This window comes from Mus musculus, chromosome 3 (genome assembly GCF_000001635.26).
Source record: "Mus musculus strain C57BL/6J chromosome 3, GRCm38.p6 C57BL/6J".
Taxonomy (NCBI): domain Eukaryota; kingdom Metazoa; phylum Chordata; class Mammalia; order Rodentia; family Muridae; genus Mus; species Mus musculus.
This window is the reverse complement of record NC_000069.6, coordinates 29,960,062-29,976,804: the sequence shown is the minus strand read 5'-3', so window position 1 is coordinate 29,976,804 and position 16,743 is coordinate 29,960,062. Positions and strand designations below refer to the sequence as shown.

At 38.0% G+C, this 16,743-nt stretch overlaps 1 protein-coding gene across 14 annotated transcripts in view; it reads left to right on the top strand.

Moving 5' to 3' along the window:
* The window catches only part of Mecom (MDS1 and EVI1 complex locus), a 558,464-nt gene that overhangs the window by 532,955 nt on the left and 8,766 nt on the right, over window positions 1-16,743 (top strand). For 9 of the 14 annotated variants that reach the window (NM_001361034.3, XM_011249660.3, XM_011249656.1 and 6 more), the window contains 5 exons: window positions 4,099-4,125; window positions 9,986-10,152; window positions 11,279-11,356; window positions 13,577-13,746; window positions 15,688-15,832. In NM_001361034.3, coding sequence (NP_001347963.1) covers window positions 4,099-4,125; window positions 9,986-10,152; window positions 11,279-11,356; window positions 13,577-13,746; window positions 15,688-15,832 — 587 coding nt within the window. The remainder of the gene's footprint in view (window positions 1-4,098; window positions 4,126-9,985; window positions 10,153-11,278; window positions 11,357-13,576; window positions 13,747-15,687; window positions 15,833-16,743) is intronic. The other 5 variants (NM_001370769.2, NM_001370768.2, XM_011249664.3 and 2 more) reach the window with 1 other exon arrangement.

Here is a 16,743-nt window from a genome sequence, read left to right as displayed (position 1 = left end):
GACACCACTGGGCATTCCAGGGAAGGTCTATAATTGCACAAGAATTCACCACAATACACAGAGCTATTTACTGAATGGAGCCAGGCCCATTTATCAAAAGACATACAGTTTCTCTTTGCAAATCGGTATACTGAACAGTGCTATCTTGTGGCTTCATCTCTGGGTCGCCACCCATTTAATTTTCTTTTCTGAAGACTGGTTTACATATTAATCCACAGCTAGAGAGTCATATTGAAAGTGCAAACATAATGTCTGGAATCTGCTTTTTTAAACTCACATTTCATTTTGTTGTGCTTTGTGTTTAAATGATGCAAACTCTGATCTTTAAAGACACTGAAGGTTTTAAAGAAAATACCTGACAATTTGGTACATAAATTTGTTCTGTTGTAGTATATCCAAGCCATAAATGATAGTCCTCTAAGTAAACTGGTGAAAATCTCTTCCTTTTAGGTAGCAAAGGCATTAATTTGTCTTAGGATAGGAATCTTACCTTTTCTCTCGTGTTCTTAGTTTTTCAATTTTCTTCCTTAATACCGAAACAAGCATGGGAGAACAGAAATCCAAACATCTGTTTTAGTTATACATAAAAACTTACTTCTGTTCCAAAATTCCCACTCTAATCTAAATTGAGAAAATATATGCTTAGGTATCAAAAATTCCAGGAACATTCCACCATGGATTTTATAAAGGAAGGTTAAGGACTAATACTGTTTACATAACCCCTTCACAGAAAGAGCCAAGTGCTGAAGCAGTGAATGTTTATCGGTAAATATTTGATATTTATGCTGACCTAATAACACTTGCAAGGGTTCACAGTGTAATAATCTAGAATACAAAATGCCCTGTTTCAGATGTTGCATAAAAATACAACTCTCTTGGTATATTCTTTTCTAATTATAAACAAAAGCACACATGCATCTATATTACTGTATACATTTAATAATAGTAACCAGGTTGCTTATCTATTTTTATTATATAATAATAAAATAGCAGTAAAAAGCTGAATACTCTAGGGTATGATAGAATGAAGAAAATGGGAATGGGGTTTAGAGTCTGAGCAGTTTCTTCTATCTGGGTGTTAGTTTTCTTATCTATGAAAATTTTCTGAACATGTTGACTTCAAGGTACCCATGGCCTCTAAAAACCAATGGCCAGCCTTGGTCATTGTGCCACTTAATAAAGTGGTTAAGTTCATTTACCAATAATTACATGTCTGTAGGACTGTATTATAAATGTGGAATTTATTTATATTTAATAAGGGAATATGAAGGAATGTGTTATATTTTAGTATTCTCAAAGGTAACAGTGAATATGACAGGTAAGGGTTGTGCCCATTGCTCACAGCAGAGTAGTGGCCCCTCCTGTAGACCCTCTGAGGAATGCCATGGGAATACAGGGGGAGTGTATTTCCTTCCCACCTACAGTGTCACATTTTGGTGTGTAGACTGCCTGTTGCTGCGTGTGGTTGTTAGGACCCAGTAAGGACAACAAAAGTTAATTTGCAGTACTTAGTGTGTCCTAGATCCGACAAATAGAAGTGGATTCCTGCCATTCTGTATTCAGTGTCAGTATAATGCCAATATCATATGTGCTGGGCAGTGGGGAATGCCACAGGGGACTTTGGAGGGACAGAAGTGGTAGATAGATATTCAGGGTGCCTAATTCACAAGCTACTTCCAATCTACAGTGGAGCACTGTTTAAAGTGCCATTCCTGCAGTCTTAATAAGTAATACTTAGTAGGTGAACTCCTGGGATGCACGCAGGAGAAGCTCAGCTCTAACTTCAAGTTCACTGTCTTAAGAGAGGTCTGCTCTTTCAGAAAACTGCTCATGTCCCAGTGTTAGTCATTTTGTTTGTTTGTTTTTGTTTTTGTTTTTGTTTTTTGTGTTCTATCAATTCCATTCTAACCTCAACTAATAAAACAAAGGGTTTGGGATTAGGAGTACCTGTGGCACAGTGTTTTTACTATTTATAATTAGTCAGAGTGTTTGGTTTTGAGGAAGATTGCTTAGTTCTTTGTGTATAATAGGAGAAAACATGGCTTTACAGGGTAGCTATAAATGGCAAGGTTTACCAAGAGGGTATATTTGACACTGTGTCTGGTTTCTGAAAGAAACTAATGGACATCCTTAGAAATGGATGTGCAGGTCTCCCGTGGTGAGGATAAAGTCCCTGTAGTAAGCATCTCATGTCCTGATCTACTTTCTAAGCCATGGCTTCTCCATGTACCCTGGGCTGTTTAGAAAGGTGGTTATCGGGTCCTTGGTATGACCATACTATGTAGATGCTATAAGCAAACACAGAAAGGTTAGCCCCTGCTATCAGGGTTTTCCACAATTTAACAGTTAAACAAATGCTTTGGTAAGACCATTTTAAGACTCTTCCCATTCAAAATTCACCGAAGCACATGTAGGAGCTGCTGACATTCACTGTCTGTTTTTCATGCTACCACACAACAAAGAAGATATCACATTCTAAGATAGCAGATTTCTATTGGCACATTTTCTCAGTTGCTTTAGAAAACTGTGAAGACATATACCAAGTTTGCTTAATGGCATGCCACAAAGAAGCTGAGCTTTACATTATTTTAAACACAATCCCTCCAAACAACTCAGTCTTTAGACAATAATAAGAGAATAAGTCAATACATATCTATTGATTTTTACTGAAAGACTGTTAGCCTATCTTACTGCTTATGGCATTACAGTATTTTAAATTGTGTCAAAGTATTTAAAACATACATACTCAGATATGTTCAAATTAAGAGAGAAGTCCCGAGAGTCTCAGTTTCTCCTCTCAGTACTTGGAGAAGCAATTTGTGCTCTCAGGCTATTGGAAGATGCTGCTTCTCTTCCTCAGATCAAGAAGGTAGCTGAGTAACAGGAGTAATGAGCACTGTAGATGTTCTCCCTGGATACAGAGTTGAAGATTATCCATGGTTCTTTAGATTGAATTCTAATTTTGAAAAAGAAAGCACAGCCACGAAGAGATAAGGTGGAGAGAATATGTCGCTGAGTAATACCACAGACTTCACTTCTCTAGTTCCTGCTCAGGTCATCTTCATCCATGCCACACATCACTGGGAATGAAGTACGAACCATTGGTCATTATATCCACGTCAAAGTGGCTATGACTCATGGTTTGATTTTCCTGCACTTTTGATATTATTCTTAGTTATTTTCATACATTATTTTCATAGATCTGATGTTTTTCATCTATATCAAAGACCTTTTGTCCAAGCTTTGCTTACATTGCCTGACCGTGTGTCTACTACATTTCAAGGAGCTGAGGATAACATAACATATTCCAGGCTGTCACTTACACACTGTTGTGGGAAAACGCACGTGTTCTTTGCCTTTCATAGTCTATTTTGCTTTCCTATTGGCACATTTCTTACTTGTTACGAAGCTTATGCAAGCATGGAGTGTTTCTGCTAACTGATATTTTCAAGGGTTTAAACTTCAGCCTTTGATAGAGCATCTAAGCCATGGAGGCTTTCCCTGAAGACCATCATTGTCACAAATAACTATAACATTTTTATTCATTCCTCCTATGATATATTCTGAGGACCAACAACCCAAGTCCCTTACTACCAAGCACGGAATTCCAAATAACAATTTCAACGAAAGAATTATCTTTTATTATATAATTATTCCCATTTTAGTAAATGCCATATTTGCCTGATTATTGATGTGATAGAAATACAACAGACTAGATTATGGCAGGAAATTGCCTTAAATGAAATGAAAACAGAATTTGGGAAATTTGGGACCATGGCTTTGTAGTGAATAATAAAAAAGGAAGGATTCCCCTGCCTGGTTATGGGTTCCATAGCACACAGTAGGTAGCTTTCATAGAGTGGCTGTCATTCTGGTTTCTATCCAAGCTTGGTTCAATGATTAATTTAAGGAAGCAGAGGAAACTCACCAGTGTTATACATAGACTTAATTTTATTTCTAGAACTTTTACTGAAGATAGAGTTACATGATAAGTAAAAATGATCAGATTAGAATAAATGCTCATTTCTCAGAGGAGAGATTGCAGTCAAGTTCCAACACAGAAGTAATTTTCTGTTTCTGTTTCAATTTTGCTACCAGTTCCCACTACCTGACCAGAGAACATGGGTAAGTTCCTTGCATTTTTGACTAAAGTAATGTAGCATTAAAGAGAATAGAGCTTATTATGAATGCCAGGCAGACAGGAATCTGGAGCTGTCCATGACACGATAGGGGTGAAGCGCACAATTTCCCTGCTCATATTCCCAGTAGAATGGGCATTTAATAAGCTGAAAATGACTTATGCAACAACTTAATTTGCTAAGTCATACCCACTCCACATAATTATACTTTGATATTTGTGTCCTCGTATAGACTCTCTATGGGGAGTTTTGAAATGAATCATTAAGTAGAAACCATTATTATCTGGGGACAACACATTGCAGATATTTTTTGACAAAGCCTCACGCAGTGGAAGACCTGAACTTGTGTAGAACCACAGACTGATTCTGGAGTTCCAGCTCCTCTATCCCAAGGCAGAAATGTCCCCTGCTGTTTGGAGACGGATATAAAACTAAACGTTTGTACCTAAGTACTGCATGGACTTTTCAGGACTAGGTCTCAGTTCTGTAACTTTTCGCTGTGATGTATGAGTAAATCTGGTTTCATTTCATGAAGCAAGGGATAGGCTTGTTTCTTTTATACAGGAAGTTGTACATGGAAGGAAGAATCCTTATTTTATATTTCACCCTGAAATAGAACTTGGTGGATGGGCAACATGCATTTCAGATTTTCACATAGATGTCCATGTCTTCACACCATCACTCAAAATGGCCTGCTTCACAGGGGTAGAGTGCGTATCCTAGAGTCATATTGTTTTCCTATCTGAACTTAGTTAGATAGAATACATTAGCACTTATTTATTTCTTGTAATTATTCTTTACCATGAGTTTGTCCATTTTTTTTCTATTGTGGAGTATGTGATGAATTGTGAATTCACTACTGTTGAACATCTAAGTATTAATCTCATGTATTTAAAAAGTATAAAAATATTTATTAGCAGTGAGGGGAGAGCTTGAGAGAGGGTGGGGGCACCGGTGAGAAAGCATGCAAGTCCCTACTTTAATCGTGCTAAGCTGTACAACAGTGGGTATTTCCTTGGAATATTCTGGCCAGTACTTTCTAGATGTCTCCTCTGTCTTCTCCAGCACAGGTCTGTTCTGAGCTTCTTGTCTCAGTTTTCTTATCCTTCCTAGGATACAGTGTGACTTTGACACTTGCCATGTTGTTAGCCGCTTTAACCTCAGGATGCTGACCACTGTGCTTGTCATTACACCCATTGACCAAGCCACTGACCAGCTAGGTTTCCTCTCTGCATTACTACTGCAATGTCTGGAAATACTCGGTTCCACCAAGTCAGTTTTCAAGGCTGTGACTTACACTTCTGTTATAAAATTGATACTCGTGATAAATACTGAAGACGGGGGCTTATAATTCTCGATGTCAAATAAACTCTAAGTGATTTTGTCATCATGACTGTTGAACTTGATTCACCAGTGAGATAAACATAAAATATGAGTATTTACTTCTCCCTCAAATGACCACGGTTTTGAGGTTTCTCAAGATTATCAAGTAAACAAATATAGAAATCTACGACTCCATGAACTTTCCCATCCTGTTGTTTATGAATAGTTAGTTGTTTTATGATAAAGTCAGATGCAATCTAATTGAGAATCACTAGTTCTCATAATTCATTGTGTGCTTGGACAGATATATTATTTCCCATAATCAGGTTGTCACTTTAATAGTTTTGATGAGAAACTTTCCAGGACTTCAGTAATTAGCACTCAGATAATAAATATTATGCTAAGCACTTACATCCATGTTGGTGAATTTTTTTTTAATTACTCAACTATGTTTGATGAGGCACATAGAAACAATTTGGTGTAGGAGCTAGGGAATTGTGTCTAATATAGTTTGCGTTAGTATAAAGTTAATAGCCTCTTGGGGACTGGAAGGGAGAGAAATAACTTCCTGCTCCAGACATCTGGCTGTAGATACTATTAACGACTATTACATATATGCAAATAAGATTAATACTCTATTGGAAAAAAACTCTCATTTGCTGATTTTAGATTAATTGAAGATATTAATGGGTCATATGACAATATACTACTAGAACATACAGTGGGTAATCTCTTTCCTTCAGTTTCTCTGAATTTTTATTAATTGTATCTCAGTTTTCTTTTTATTGGATTTGTCCTAATTAAATAATATAAATTACATCTAGCCATATTCTACTATATTAATCTAATTTTATCTTGACTTTAAAAAACACTAAGTCGCTAGACTGTGGTGGCTTATGCCTTTAATACCAGCACTAGAGAGGCAGAGGCAGGCTGAGTTCTATGAGTTTGAAGCCAGCCTGACCTACAGAGCGAGTTCCAGGACAGCCAAAGCTACACAGAGAAATCTTATCTTAAAAAACAAAAAACAAAAATAAATAAGTAAATAAATACATATAAAGTCAGACTTTAAAATCAATATCACAATATGCACTATTTCTATATAAGATAGATAAGCTATGTTTCTTCTGGAGGAGTATCACAAGTCAGACCAGATAGAAGGAGAAAGCTGAAGTTTTTAAACTCCTATTAAATAACCCAATAAGGTATGGGTCTGATCAGCGTTGGTCACAGAATTGCTAGATTAGACTAAGCACCAACTGCATGCTGTATAAATTGCCTCTGTCTGTTCAAACAGTGATGCTTAATCACTTTGACTGAGAGCAAGTGATGCAACAAGAATCTCATGAGGAGGAAAGGAAGGTGGAACAAGAGCTGAGTGTCTAGCTAGCTGAGCACCATCCCTCTCTCTCTCTCTCTCTCTCTCTCTCTCTCTCTCTCTGACTATGTGCATATGTGTATGTTTGTGTGAGAGTGTGTTTATATGTATATGTCTATTTGTGTGTGCACACATCTGTGTATATATGTGTAAGTGTGTGTGCATGTTTGTGTATGAGTATGTATGTATTTATGTGTGAGTATGTGTGTGTACATGTATGCACATGCATATGCTTTCATGTGTTTATAATGCTCATAGCTATCCTTTGCTCAGCTTCCATAGTCGGCTTTTCTCTTCTCCATCCCAATCTTATCCTCTTTTCATTGGACCCCAGAAGTCAAAGCTAGGTGTGGCTTTTAAGAGAAACAATTGAGTAATGTCTATTTTTTTCCTGCTGTCTTTGGGGATGCCATCCTGCTGCTGTTGAATCTGTAATATATTTTCTTATTTCTGATGCCTTTCCCACATTGAAACTGTTGGAGGTGATGTAAGCTCACTGATCTTTCTTCAGAAAGGATCTGGCCATTAGCAGCTCCTAACGCAAGACACAGTTCTCAGCAGCCAATTGCTCTCAAATAACTCAAAGGACTCATAGTTTCTGTGAGCTAGAGATGAAAGCTGAAAATAATACCAGTTCTGAGTAGGCTGCTTTCCGTGAAAGAGGAAAAGTGTTTCTAACAAGATGCATTGCTGCCGCAATCTGAGTGTGTGCAAGGCGAGCATTCAAATTACTTAAAATTACTTAATAATGAAACATTACCCAAATGTTAAATGTACATAAATAAAATATTTATAACCACCACCCATGCACCCACGGCTCTGCCCTCTGAATGCGTGAGAACACTGTGACCCTTCTCTTGCTTCTTACTGCTTGTCAGATTGCAGACCAGAGGTTATTTTTCACTCAGATAATTTATTCCATGGTAGATAGATTATCAAAATGATTTTCTGCAAGGAACAATTAGGAGGAATAGATGCAAATAAAATAGCATCATAAGCTATTTCTGAATTGATTTTTAATAAATAAACTGAATGTGTTAACACTGGCTGGAAACGGGTAACGACTGTGTTCGGCAGGGACAGGCTTTCCACGAAGCACTCCGACCGGCGTCATCATTCCATATCTTTGCCCTGTGATCAGTATGTGTCGAAATCCTTCATAGTGACAAATGTGCTGTCCACTTGCATCTGTGGAGAATGTTTTAGCTGCTGAGTGATTATGAATCAAACCCTTGAGCTTAGAGCCCTCACTGCCTCCCAATTCGCTCACATTTGTCGTCTGGCAAGTAAATGTATCTTGACTTTCCTCTGAGATATTTTTTTATGTGCTGTGTTTGATGAAAGACACTTGGCAAATTGGCAGTGGTACCCTGTACGTTGCAATTTGTAGCCAGCATTAGGAGTCCAGACATGAAATGAGAGGGCAGGTTCCAGGATAAAGAGAAAAAAGAGAGAGAGCTAACTAGAACATGAATAGTCATTTGAAGAATTAAACATACAACATACTCATTGTGAGAAGAAAATAATATTTGGGATTTTGGCTTTAGCTTGTGAAGTTTATGGTATTCTGTCTAGCTCTCTGTCCAGAAAAATTCACACCTTGTTACTTTTTTCTTTTGAGCAAAAGACATACTGGGTTTCCTTTTAAATTTGATCTTGTAAAAAACATCTCTCTCTTTCTGTGTCTTGATGTCTCATTAGAAAAAACAAAAATGTGTGCTTTTCATTAGCCACTTGTTTGAATTTGCACTTGCTCCCTAGATCCTTGCTTATACCACCAAAGCTCTTTCAGACATATGCAGAGTGTGTATGAAATACTTGTAGTTGGTATTTCTTTGGTAATTTAGCACTCCGAAAAACAAATTAACTGAGCAAGATGGCCTGAATGATAGGTCGTGTCTGTTCAAAATGTTGTAGTGCATAGTTCCCCAATAAAATGTATGCACCAAGCAAACAGTATTTGAAGAAAGTTGCAGGAAAAAGGAGAATCCACTCAATCATAGACGATAAAAACCAAACTAGTGAAAAGAAACTAAGGTCCTCTAAGCATGAGTCCTTCAAACACGCCATTGTGTGTGTGTGTGGGGGGGATGGTAAGCAAACCATGTGCATCCATTAGAGTCTGGCAAGTGTGTGTGTGTGTGTGTGTGTGTGTGTGAGTGGGAACAGCTCTCTCACGTGATAATATCCATTCCACATGACATTATCTGAAGACACCATAAACTCATTTAAACTAGATCTGTTCAGAATAAATGATTGTTTCACCAAATTTCCTTGTATTTCATCCCCCTTAAAATTTGTATTGTCCAGATTATAATTTAACATAGCACTAAGGAATACAATTTTTACACATTGAACTTTTGTTTCTGGATGGCATACATTTTGCTTAAGCTGTACCCTTTGAAGACTTTATGCTCTTTCTTGCTGTCAGTTCTTCTCATTGAACACCATGGCTCTTATATTCTTAATTATTTATGCATGCTGGGTAGCATCTTTCCCTAAAATTTTCAGTTTCTCATTGATAGCATAGTGCTGTCAATTATATAAAGTCTTACTTGGTTTTATTATCTTTTTGGGGAATTCCTTTACTCAAATCACATTACTATGATGTGGTCTAACCGTTTCATGGTGGTAGAATGCACCTAGCTTAGTTTTACTTTTCTTTTTCTTTTTTATCAGAGCATGAGAAATGTATTTACCAACTGGACACATGACAGAATACTTCTATTTTTTTAAGTAACAAACAAACAATAAAAAGAAACCTAAAAATTTATATGAGGTCTAATTATATACCCTATGAAACGTCAAAATAATGATGAATTAACACGTTGCTAGAAAAGTTCATTATATTATTTAAAATGTATTTCTCAATGAAATCAAATGAAATTGGTAAAATATTTATCCATATAAATAATCTTAGTAAAGTGCTATTTTCACACTAAAAACAAAGATTCAAAGTTTGTTTAGCCATCACTCTGAGAAGGAAGTGTTAGTTTTTCAAATCCATCAATTGTCTCGTTATCACTGAAACCTCACAGTCTCTCTCAGAATCTGTTGCATGTAGAAGATTTGAAGGCTTCCCGTAGATTAGGGAGAGATCAGCAATGATCTCAAACCCTTCACGGTCCGCGTTTCTTCCTTTCAGATGTCAGCAATTGAGAACATGGCAGAAAAGCTGGAAAGCTTCAGCGCCCTCAAACCTGAGGCCAGCGAGCTCCTGCAGTCCGTGCCCTCCATGTTCAGCTTCCGAGCTCCTCCCAACACCCTGCCAGAGAACCTGCTGCGGAAGGGGAAAGAGCGCTACACCTGCAGGTATGAGGAGCTGGAACACCGACCAGCTGGAAATCTCCCCTTTGTTCTAAAACAGCCTGTTGTCTGTTTTTACAAATTAATCCTTTTTTTTTTTAGATTTATTTATTTATTATATGTAAGTACACTGTAGCTGTCTTCAGACACACCAGAATAGGGCATCAGATTTCATTACGGTTGGTTGTGAGCCACCATGTGGTTGCTGGGATTTGAACTCAGGACCTTTGGATGAGCAGTCAGTGCTCTTAACTGCTGAGCCATCTCTGCAGCCCTTTACAAATTAATCTTAAGTGGATGCCCCAAAGCAGTCATGATAGATCTCAGCTACTTCAAAGTGCTCTTTATTTAGTGAATATATAAAAATGGTGGTTTAAAAAATGATTGTTAAAAATGAATTTGAACACTGACCATTTGGTGGAAAGAAGCAGACACGGTCCAAATCCCGTTTACTCGTCTCACTTGAGTAGCTAAGAATTTCCTTTCACGGTTAATTTTTGTTTGTTTGTTTGTTTGTTTTGCTTTTGTTTGTTTGTTTGTTTTGTGAGACAGGGTTTCTCTGTGTAGTCCTGGCTGTCCTGGAACTCACTTTGCAGACCAGACTGGCCTTGAACTCAGAAATCCACCTGCCTCTGCCTCCCAAGTGCTGGGATTAAAGACGTGCGCCACCACCCCCAGCAATTATTTTCAAGCAAATGTAGAATACTGCATTCATTCAGAATCAAGCATATATTTATTAATTGCTGCGCCCCTAATTTTGAATAAAGCTATTTGCACAGGACCAATGAGGTCCATAAATGGGGAAAGCTGGCTAACACACACATTTCTTGGTACTCATTGGGGAAAGAGGAAAGCTTCTTTTATGCTTCGACTCACGGGGCTGATCAGGACTAATGCCTTTTTTTATACACTACTCACTTATGTGTGAACAAATTCAACAAGATCGCGTAAGGCAGCCTTTATTTGTAGAGTTATTTATAACTTTAGAATGGCTTTGTTGCAGATTGTAAATGCTAGAGACATGTGTTGCCTGCAGAATTAATTAAGTCACGGATAAGCAGATGAGCACTCTGTGCTGTGGTGGAACAACGAGCTATGCTGACTTTCTCTTGTGGATATTTTTTCTTCAAAGGTACTGTGGCAAGATATTTCCAAGGTCTGCGAACCTAACACGGCACTTGAGAACCCACACAGGAGAGCAACCTTACAGGTTAGACAGTCGTTTTTCTAAATATCTCGATAAATACTATAATAGTCAATGCTCATTAGGTCACGGGGTAATAAGAACTAGTTTGCGGCATATTTAAATGTATACTAAAATTTGAGGATATCTGCTAGGGTCCAAACTAGGAATGTCTTTTCTTCATCAAATAGGACTTCTTAGTTTTAAGTCAACAAGATCTAGTATAATTTCTAATAGCCTATATGCATTTGGAAGGTGCTAGCAACCTTTAAAAATCAGTATCATTTTAGTTTATAAAACACTGAAATTGCTGTCATTCTAGCCTCAAGTCTCTGCCAGGAGTTAACATCCAAATATATCTGCTTCCTTCGTACAGCTAAGTCATCGTCCACAGATCTCAACAGGGGGTTTAAGACACAAACATCTTGAACCTTAGAAGAAGGAAAAAATGTTTAGATTTAGAGATTCAACAGATAGAATATTCTAGGAAAAGGGCCAGTTCTATCAATAGTCTCTTATTCTGTTAAATGCTAAAATTAACCAAACTACACACAGGGCCCAGGTAACTGTAACATCACTGCTTACAATACAGTGAAAATAGCAACATGGCTTGTTTTAAAGTGTAACTCATAATTTAAAGTGTAATACTTTGCTCTCAGTATTAGAATTCGGATTAGGATCTCTCCAAGAGTGAATAGAATGTATCTTAAGCAATGTTATATATAGTTTTTGTCCTTTACAGTTCTTAAGGGAAGTGTGATTAGTATAATTATGTTGGCCTGAACACTAATTTTTTCATTACAATAAAAAATTATCTTGTTTCAAAGTTATTGTTTATAAACATGAGAATGAAATAAAAGGGCATGAGAGATGGCTCAGCTGCTTGTCGTGGGACAGTTCATAATGCCTGGAGTTTCATTTCAGGGGTATTTGATGCCTCTGGATTCCACAGTCACCTTTAGTCACGGGCACACGTCTTCTCTCCTATACTTTCATTTAATGAAACATGTAAATCTTAAAAGGAGAGAATAAAAAAATAGAAAGGCCTATGCTCATTCAAAGATAATTGATATTTTAGAAGAAGCTCTGAAAATTTGTGTTTTTCTTAAGTTTTTTGTTTCTATGAATAAATCTCACTTCCACTTTATATGTGACAAAGTGAATTTGGTAAAACAGATCTCTAAGCTATAGAGCAATGGGCAGCATTAGGTAAACCCCCCTTTAGAAACCATTCCATCTCCCAGGAATTCTGCTTAAATGGAAAGTTTTCTTCATTCATTTTTGTCGTGGCTGAATGCTGTCCCAAGCTGCAGCTGTGATGTCATGCTCCGGTCATTCTGTATCGGATGCAGCAGCCGTATTCTGTTTCGGATGTACTGCTGTTGTACATGTGGTTAAAGCCCCACGAACTAGAATCTGCGTAGCTGGAAATCTCAAATGTTTTGTCCACCTTTTCCACTTTACAAATGAAGGAAAAGAAGAAATCAGATCTTAAGGTGGTGACTGTGCTCTGTGAAGTTCAGTTCTCAGGCTGGACTTTCTATTTTGGGCTTTTACTTCATATCAGATTTCAAAGCTTTTTTTTTTTTGGCTCCTATTGTCATGAAGACTAACATTAGACAATATATGCATAATTTTTATCAATTAATTGACTTATTCATTGACATCCCAAACACTGCTCCCCTTCCCTCACAGAGTCCCTCCCCTTATCCTCTGAGAGAGTGAGCCCGCATGGGGATTCCCCCTACCCTGACACATTAAATGTCTGCCAGATTAGTCCCTCTGAGGCCAGACAGGGCAACCATGAAGACTGGGCTGCCTGTCTGCTACATATGTGCTGGGGGCCTCAGTCCAGCCCATGTATATTCTTTGCTTGGTGGCTCAGACTCTGAGAGCTTCCAGGGATCCCGGTTAGTTGATTCTGTTGGTCTTCATGTGTGGTTCTCAAGCCCTTCAGGGCTTTCAATTCTTCCCCCACCTCTTCCATAAGTGTCCCTGACGTCTTTCTAATGTTTGACTGTAAGTATCTGCATCTGTTTTAGTCCTTAAGAATTCTTGAAACACAAGCTTGATTTGAGCTATCACTTAAATACAAGTTGATACATTGGGATACAAGTCTCCTGGAATTGCATTCTTCCTGTATAAATTACTATTCCTATGTGAAGTGTTATTTTGGCTTCCCTGTCTGCAAGCCTTGTGCTTATCTTCTAATATGTTTGCAACACTGTGTCTGTATTTACTTTCCAGATGCAAATACTGTGATAGATCATTCAGCATTTCTTCCAACCTGCAGCGACATGTGCGCAACATCCACAACAAGGAGAAGCCATTTAAGTGTCATTTATGTGACAGATGTTTTGGTCAACAAACCAATCTTGACAGACACCTGAAGAAACATGAGAACGGCAACATGTCTGGTGGGTCCTCAGTGGTGTTATGGGAAAAAGATGGCTAATGTTTTTGTATTGTGTAATTTTGTCTTCCTTTCCATTTTGACACTAAAATCTGATAGTCGCCTGGAAGTTCATACCACATTTCCCTTGAGGTTTTGAAACACGTGAGTAAGGCAGCTGCTCATGAACATGTCTGTGAAACTCCATGGTCTTGTTTAGGTTTTATTTCCACCCAGTTGGGTTTATCTCAATAGGCAATCTCAAGCAAAGACAGACATGACCTAGAGTCTGCACAGATACATGAGTGGGAACGTTCTAAATTGCAAAGCATTCTCTTTTCATCTATTCACAGAGTACACATTCTAAGTGCAGCAAAATCCCTGAATATTAACCTAGAGAACATAGTCTCTCTGATCATTTTATATAAGACAAGGTATTGGAAGTGAACATGATCAGAGAAATAGGTAAAGAATGAGCATATCTTCCACTTTTGTCCTACAATCTTATCTCACATTAAATAACTACAGTCCCCAGCCTTCCTTGGAGTCAAACCTACCGTATGTGTTGAACAGAAGAGATTCTAGATCTTTGCTTTTGAAGTCAGATAAGCATCCGGGATCTAGCATTTGTCTGCTGGTGTAGAAATACATAGACAATCTGCAATGCTTTGAGTCAAGGAACTGGGTAGGGAGGATGGTGAGTGAATCCCATATTCAAGAAACCGGGATTCAGAGAAGGGAAAAAGAAACAGAAACAGATGTGCAGAGCCAAATCATTTTCCTTGAATAAATTATTTTGTTGATTCTTTTTTAGCTGTAAGCAACATTGTATATGATCTTGAATGGTAACAATGTATATTTAGCTCCCTAAAGACAGAAACCTAGTCCTTGTTTTGTTTTTTGTTTTTTTTCAGAAGTGTTAGACCTTAGGTCTAGATGTCTAATCCAATGAGGAAAATTAGCTTAATTCTACATTACCTAATCAACATTATTTCAGAAAAAAATAGAAAGTTATAAATGTAATTAATGTGGGGCCCAGGAATATGACTTCATGATAGAACGGTTACTTGGCATGAGCTGGGCTCTTGAGTTTGAGCTCTACTTTTGAAAAACAAAACAAAGCAAAACAAACAAACAAACAAACAAACAAATAAAAAACCAACCAACCAGCCAAAATACTTTCTAATGTTGAATGCTTCATTTTGACTTTTAACCAGATAATTTCTTTAAGATGAGGGAAAGTACTAACTTCCGATTGTCATATGGATGGTAATAATAAATGATTAAATTGTAGGTACATTATGGGAATGCATAAGCCATATAAAGCCTGTGTTTGCACAAGACATGGTGATACATGAAGTAATTACAACGGTGTGAGTTTGTGTAAACCAATACAACAGCTCTGTGACACAGGTGCCATGACTCTAGCTTTGCTAGGAGGCTGAGGACCATCCTGTAAAAGGCAGATCCATTATTGACCTCTTGCTGTGCCAGCCTCTGGGCTCTTTCTGAGCCTACACCCAGCTCCTTGTAACAAAACACAGTATTGAATGTAAGGGGTGGTTTTAGCCCTTCACCTTCTCATGCGTAACAGCAGACCTGTGCTGATTACAACCAGTACTAAGTGTGATGTGTGACCTCAGAATTGGCATATACAATTTCTGTAATATCTTATCCTATCTTCTCATACAAGTAAACATACTCCAGTGCTCCTCAAGATAAGAACAAGGGAGTAAGAGAAGTGACCGCCTTGGCAGTTTATAATTCTTGATCTTGGAGTCTCAGAACACTCTCAAGAGGCTTTCTCATGCGCATGAGAGTTACAGTTGCTAGTCCTCCCTCACATTGAAAAGGGCAAGTTTGAAGACATGGTACTGCTCAGTTCGTACAGAATGAAGTTCTAGACAAGTTGCCATTAGCAGGGGTTAGCAGCCATCTTCTCACCAAGGCTCTCTCTCCCACTCAGGGACGGCAACGTCCTCGCCTCACTCAGAGCTAGAAAGCGCAGGCGCAATCCTGGATGACAAAGAAGATGCGTACTTTACAGAGATCCGCAATTTCATCGGGAACAGCAACCATGGTAGCCAGTCTCCTCGGAACATGGAAGAGAGGTAAAACAGGTCTTGAGGACATTGCTGTATGCATGTGCCCGGGACTATAGTTATTACTGATGCTGGTGGCTGGTGCTTTTTTGAATATGGCTATATAATGTTACACATACTAGCTAATTATTTTTTTCTTTATCATGTGTGTGTGGAGTGCCTGTGTGTATGTTTACATGTGTATGGGTTCCCATGTACATGTGTACATATGTTGTGGAAACCCAAGGTTGAAATCGGGCATCTTCCCCAATTATTTTTCCACCTTACTCATTGAGGCAAGGTCTCTCAGTCAAACCTAGAGCTCACTGATAATTGATAATTTTGCTAGCCAGCTTGTTCCCAGCATCCTTAGTCTCTGTCTTCTGGGCTCCTATGTCCACCCAGCATTTATGTGGGTTTGGGGGACCCCAACCTTTGTCATCTTGATTGGACAGCCAGTACTTTAGGTGCTGAGCCATTTCTTTAGCTCCATATTAGTTAATTTAATTTTCACAATGACCTCATAAAAGTGACTGCAATGTTATCAGCAAAGGATTGGGGACATCAAAGGTTAACGACTTGCCAGAAGTCATGGAAATAATTGATGAGTTGCAACCTGGGGTATTTGTTTTGCAGCCCATGTCACTACCAGGTAGTTCTGCTTACCTTGGCAGCTAAATACTTTATTTTAACGAAAAATTTAAATACCAGAAGGAAACTCACTATTGGGATTCAACTGAACCACTGGCCTTTGTTAGCTTTTACTATGTCTCATATGGTATTAACAGGTAACCCATGACACATTTCTTGGTGTGTCTCCATCTTGCCTATCTCTGTTTTTATATATGAGGGTCAATTTGTATATGAATTACACATTGATTAGTCCAATATGTTTTGCCCAAAAGCTATTTGAGAACTTTCCAATTAATATCCAATTATTT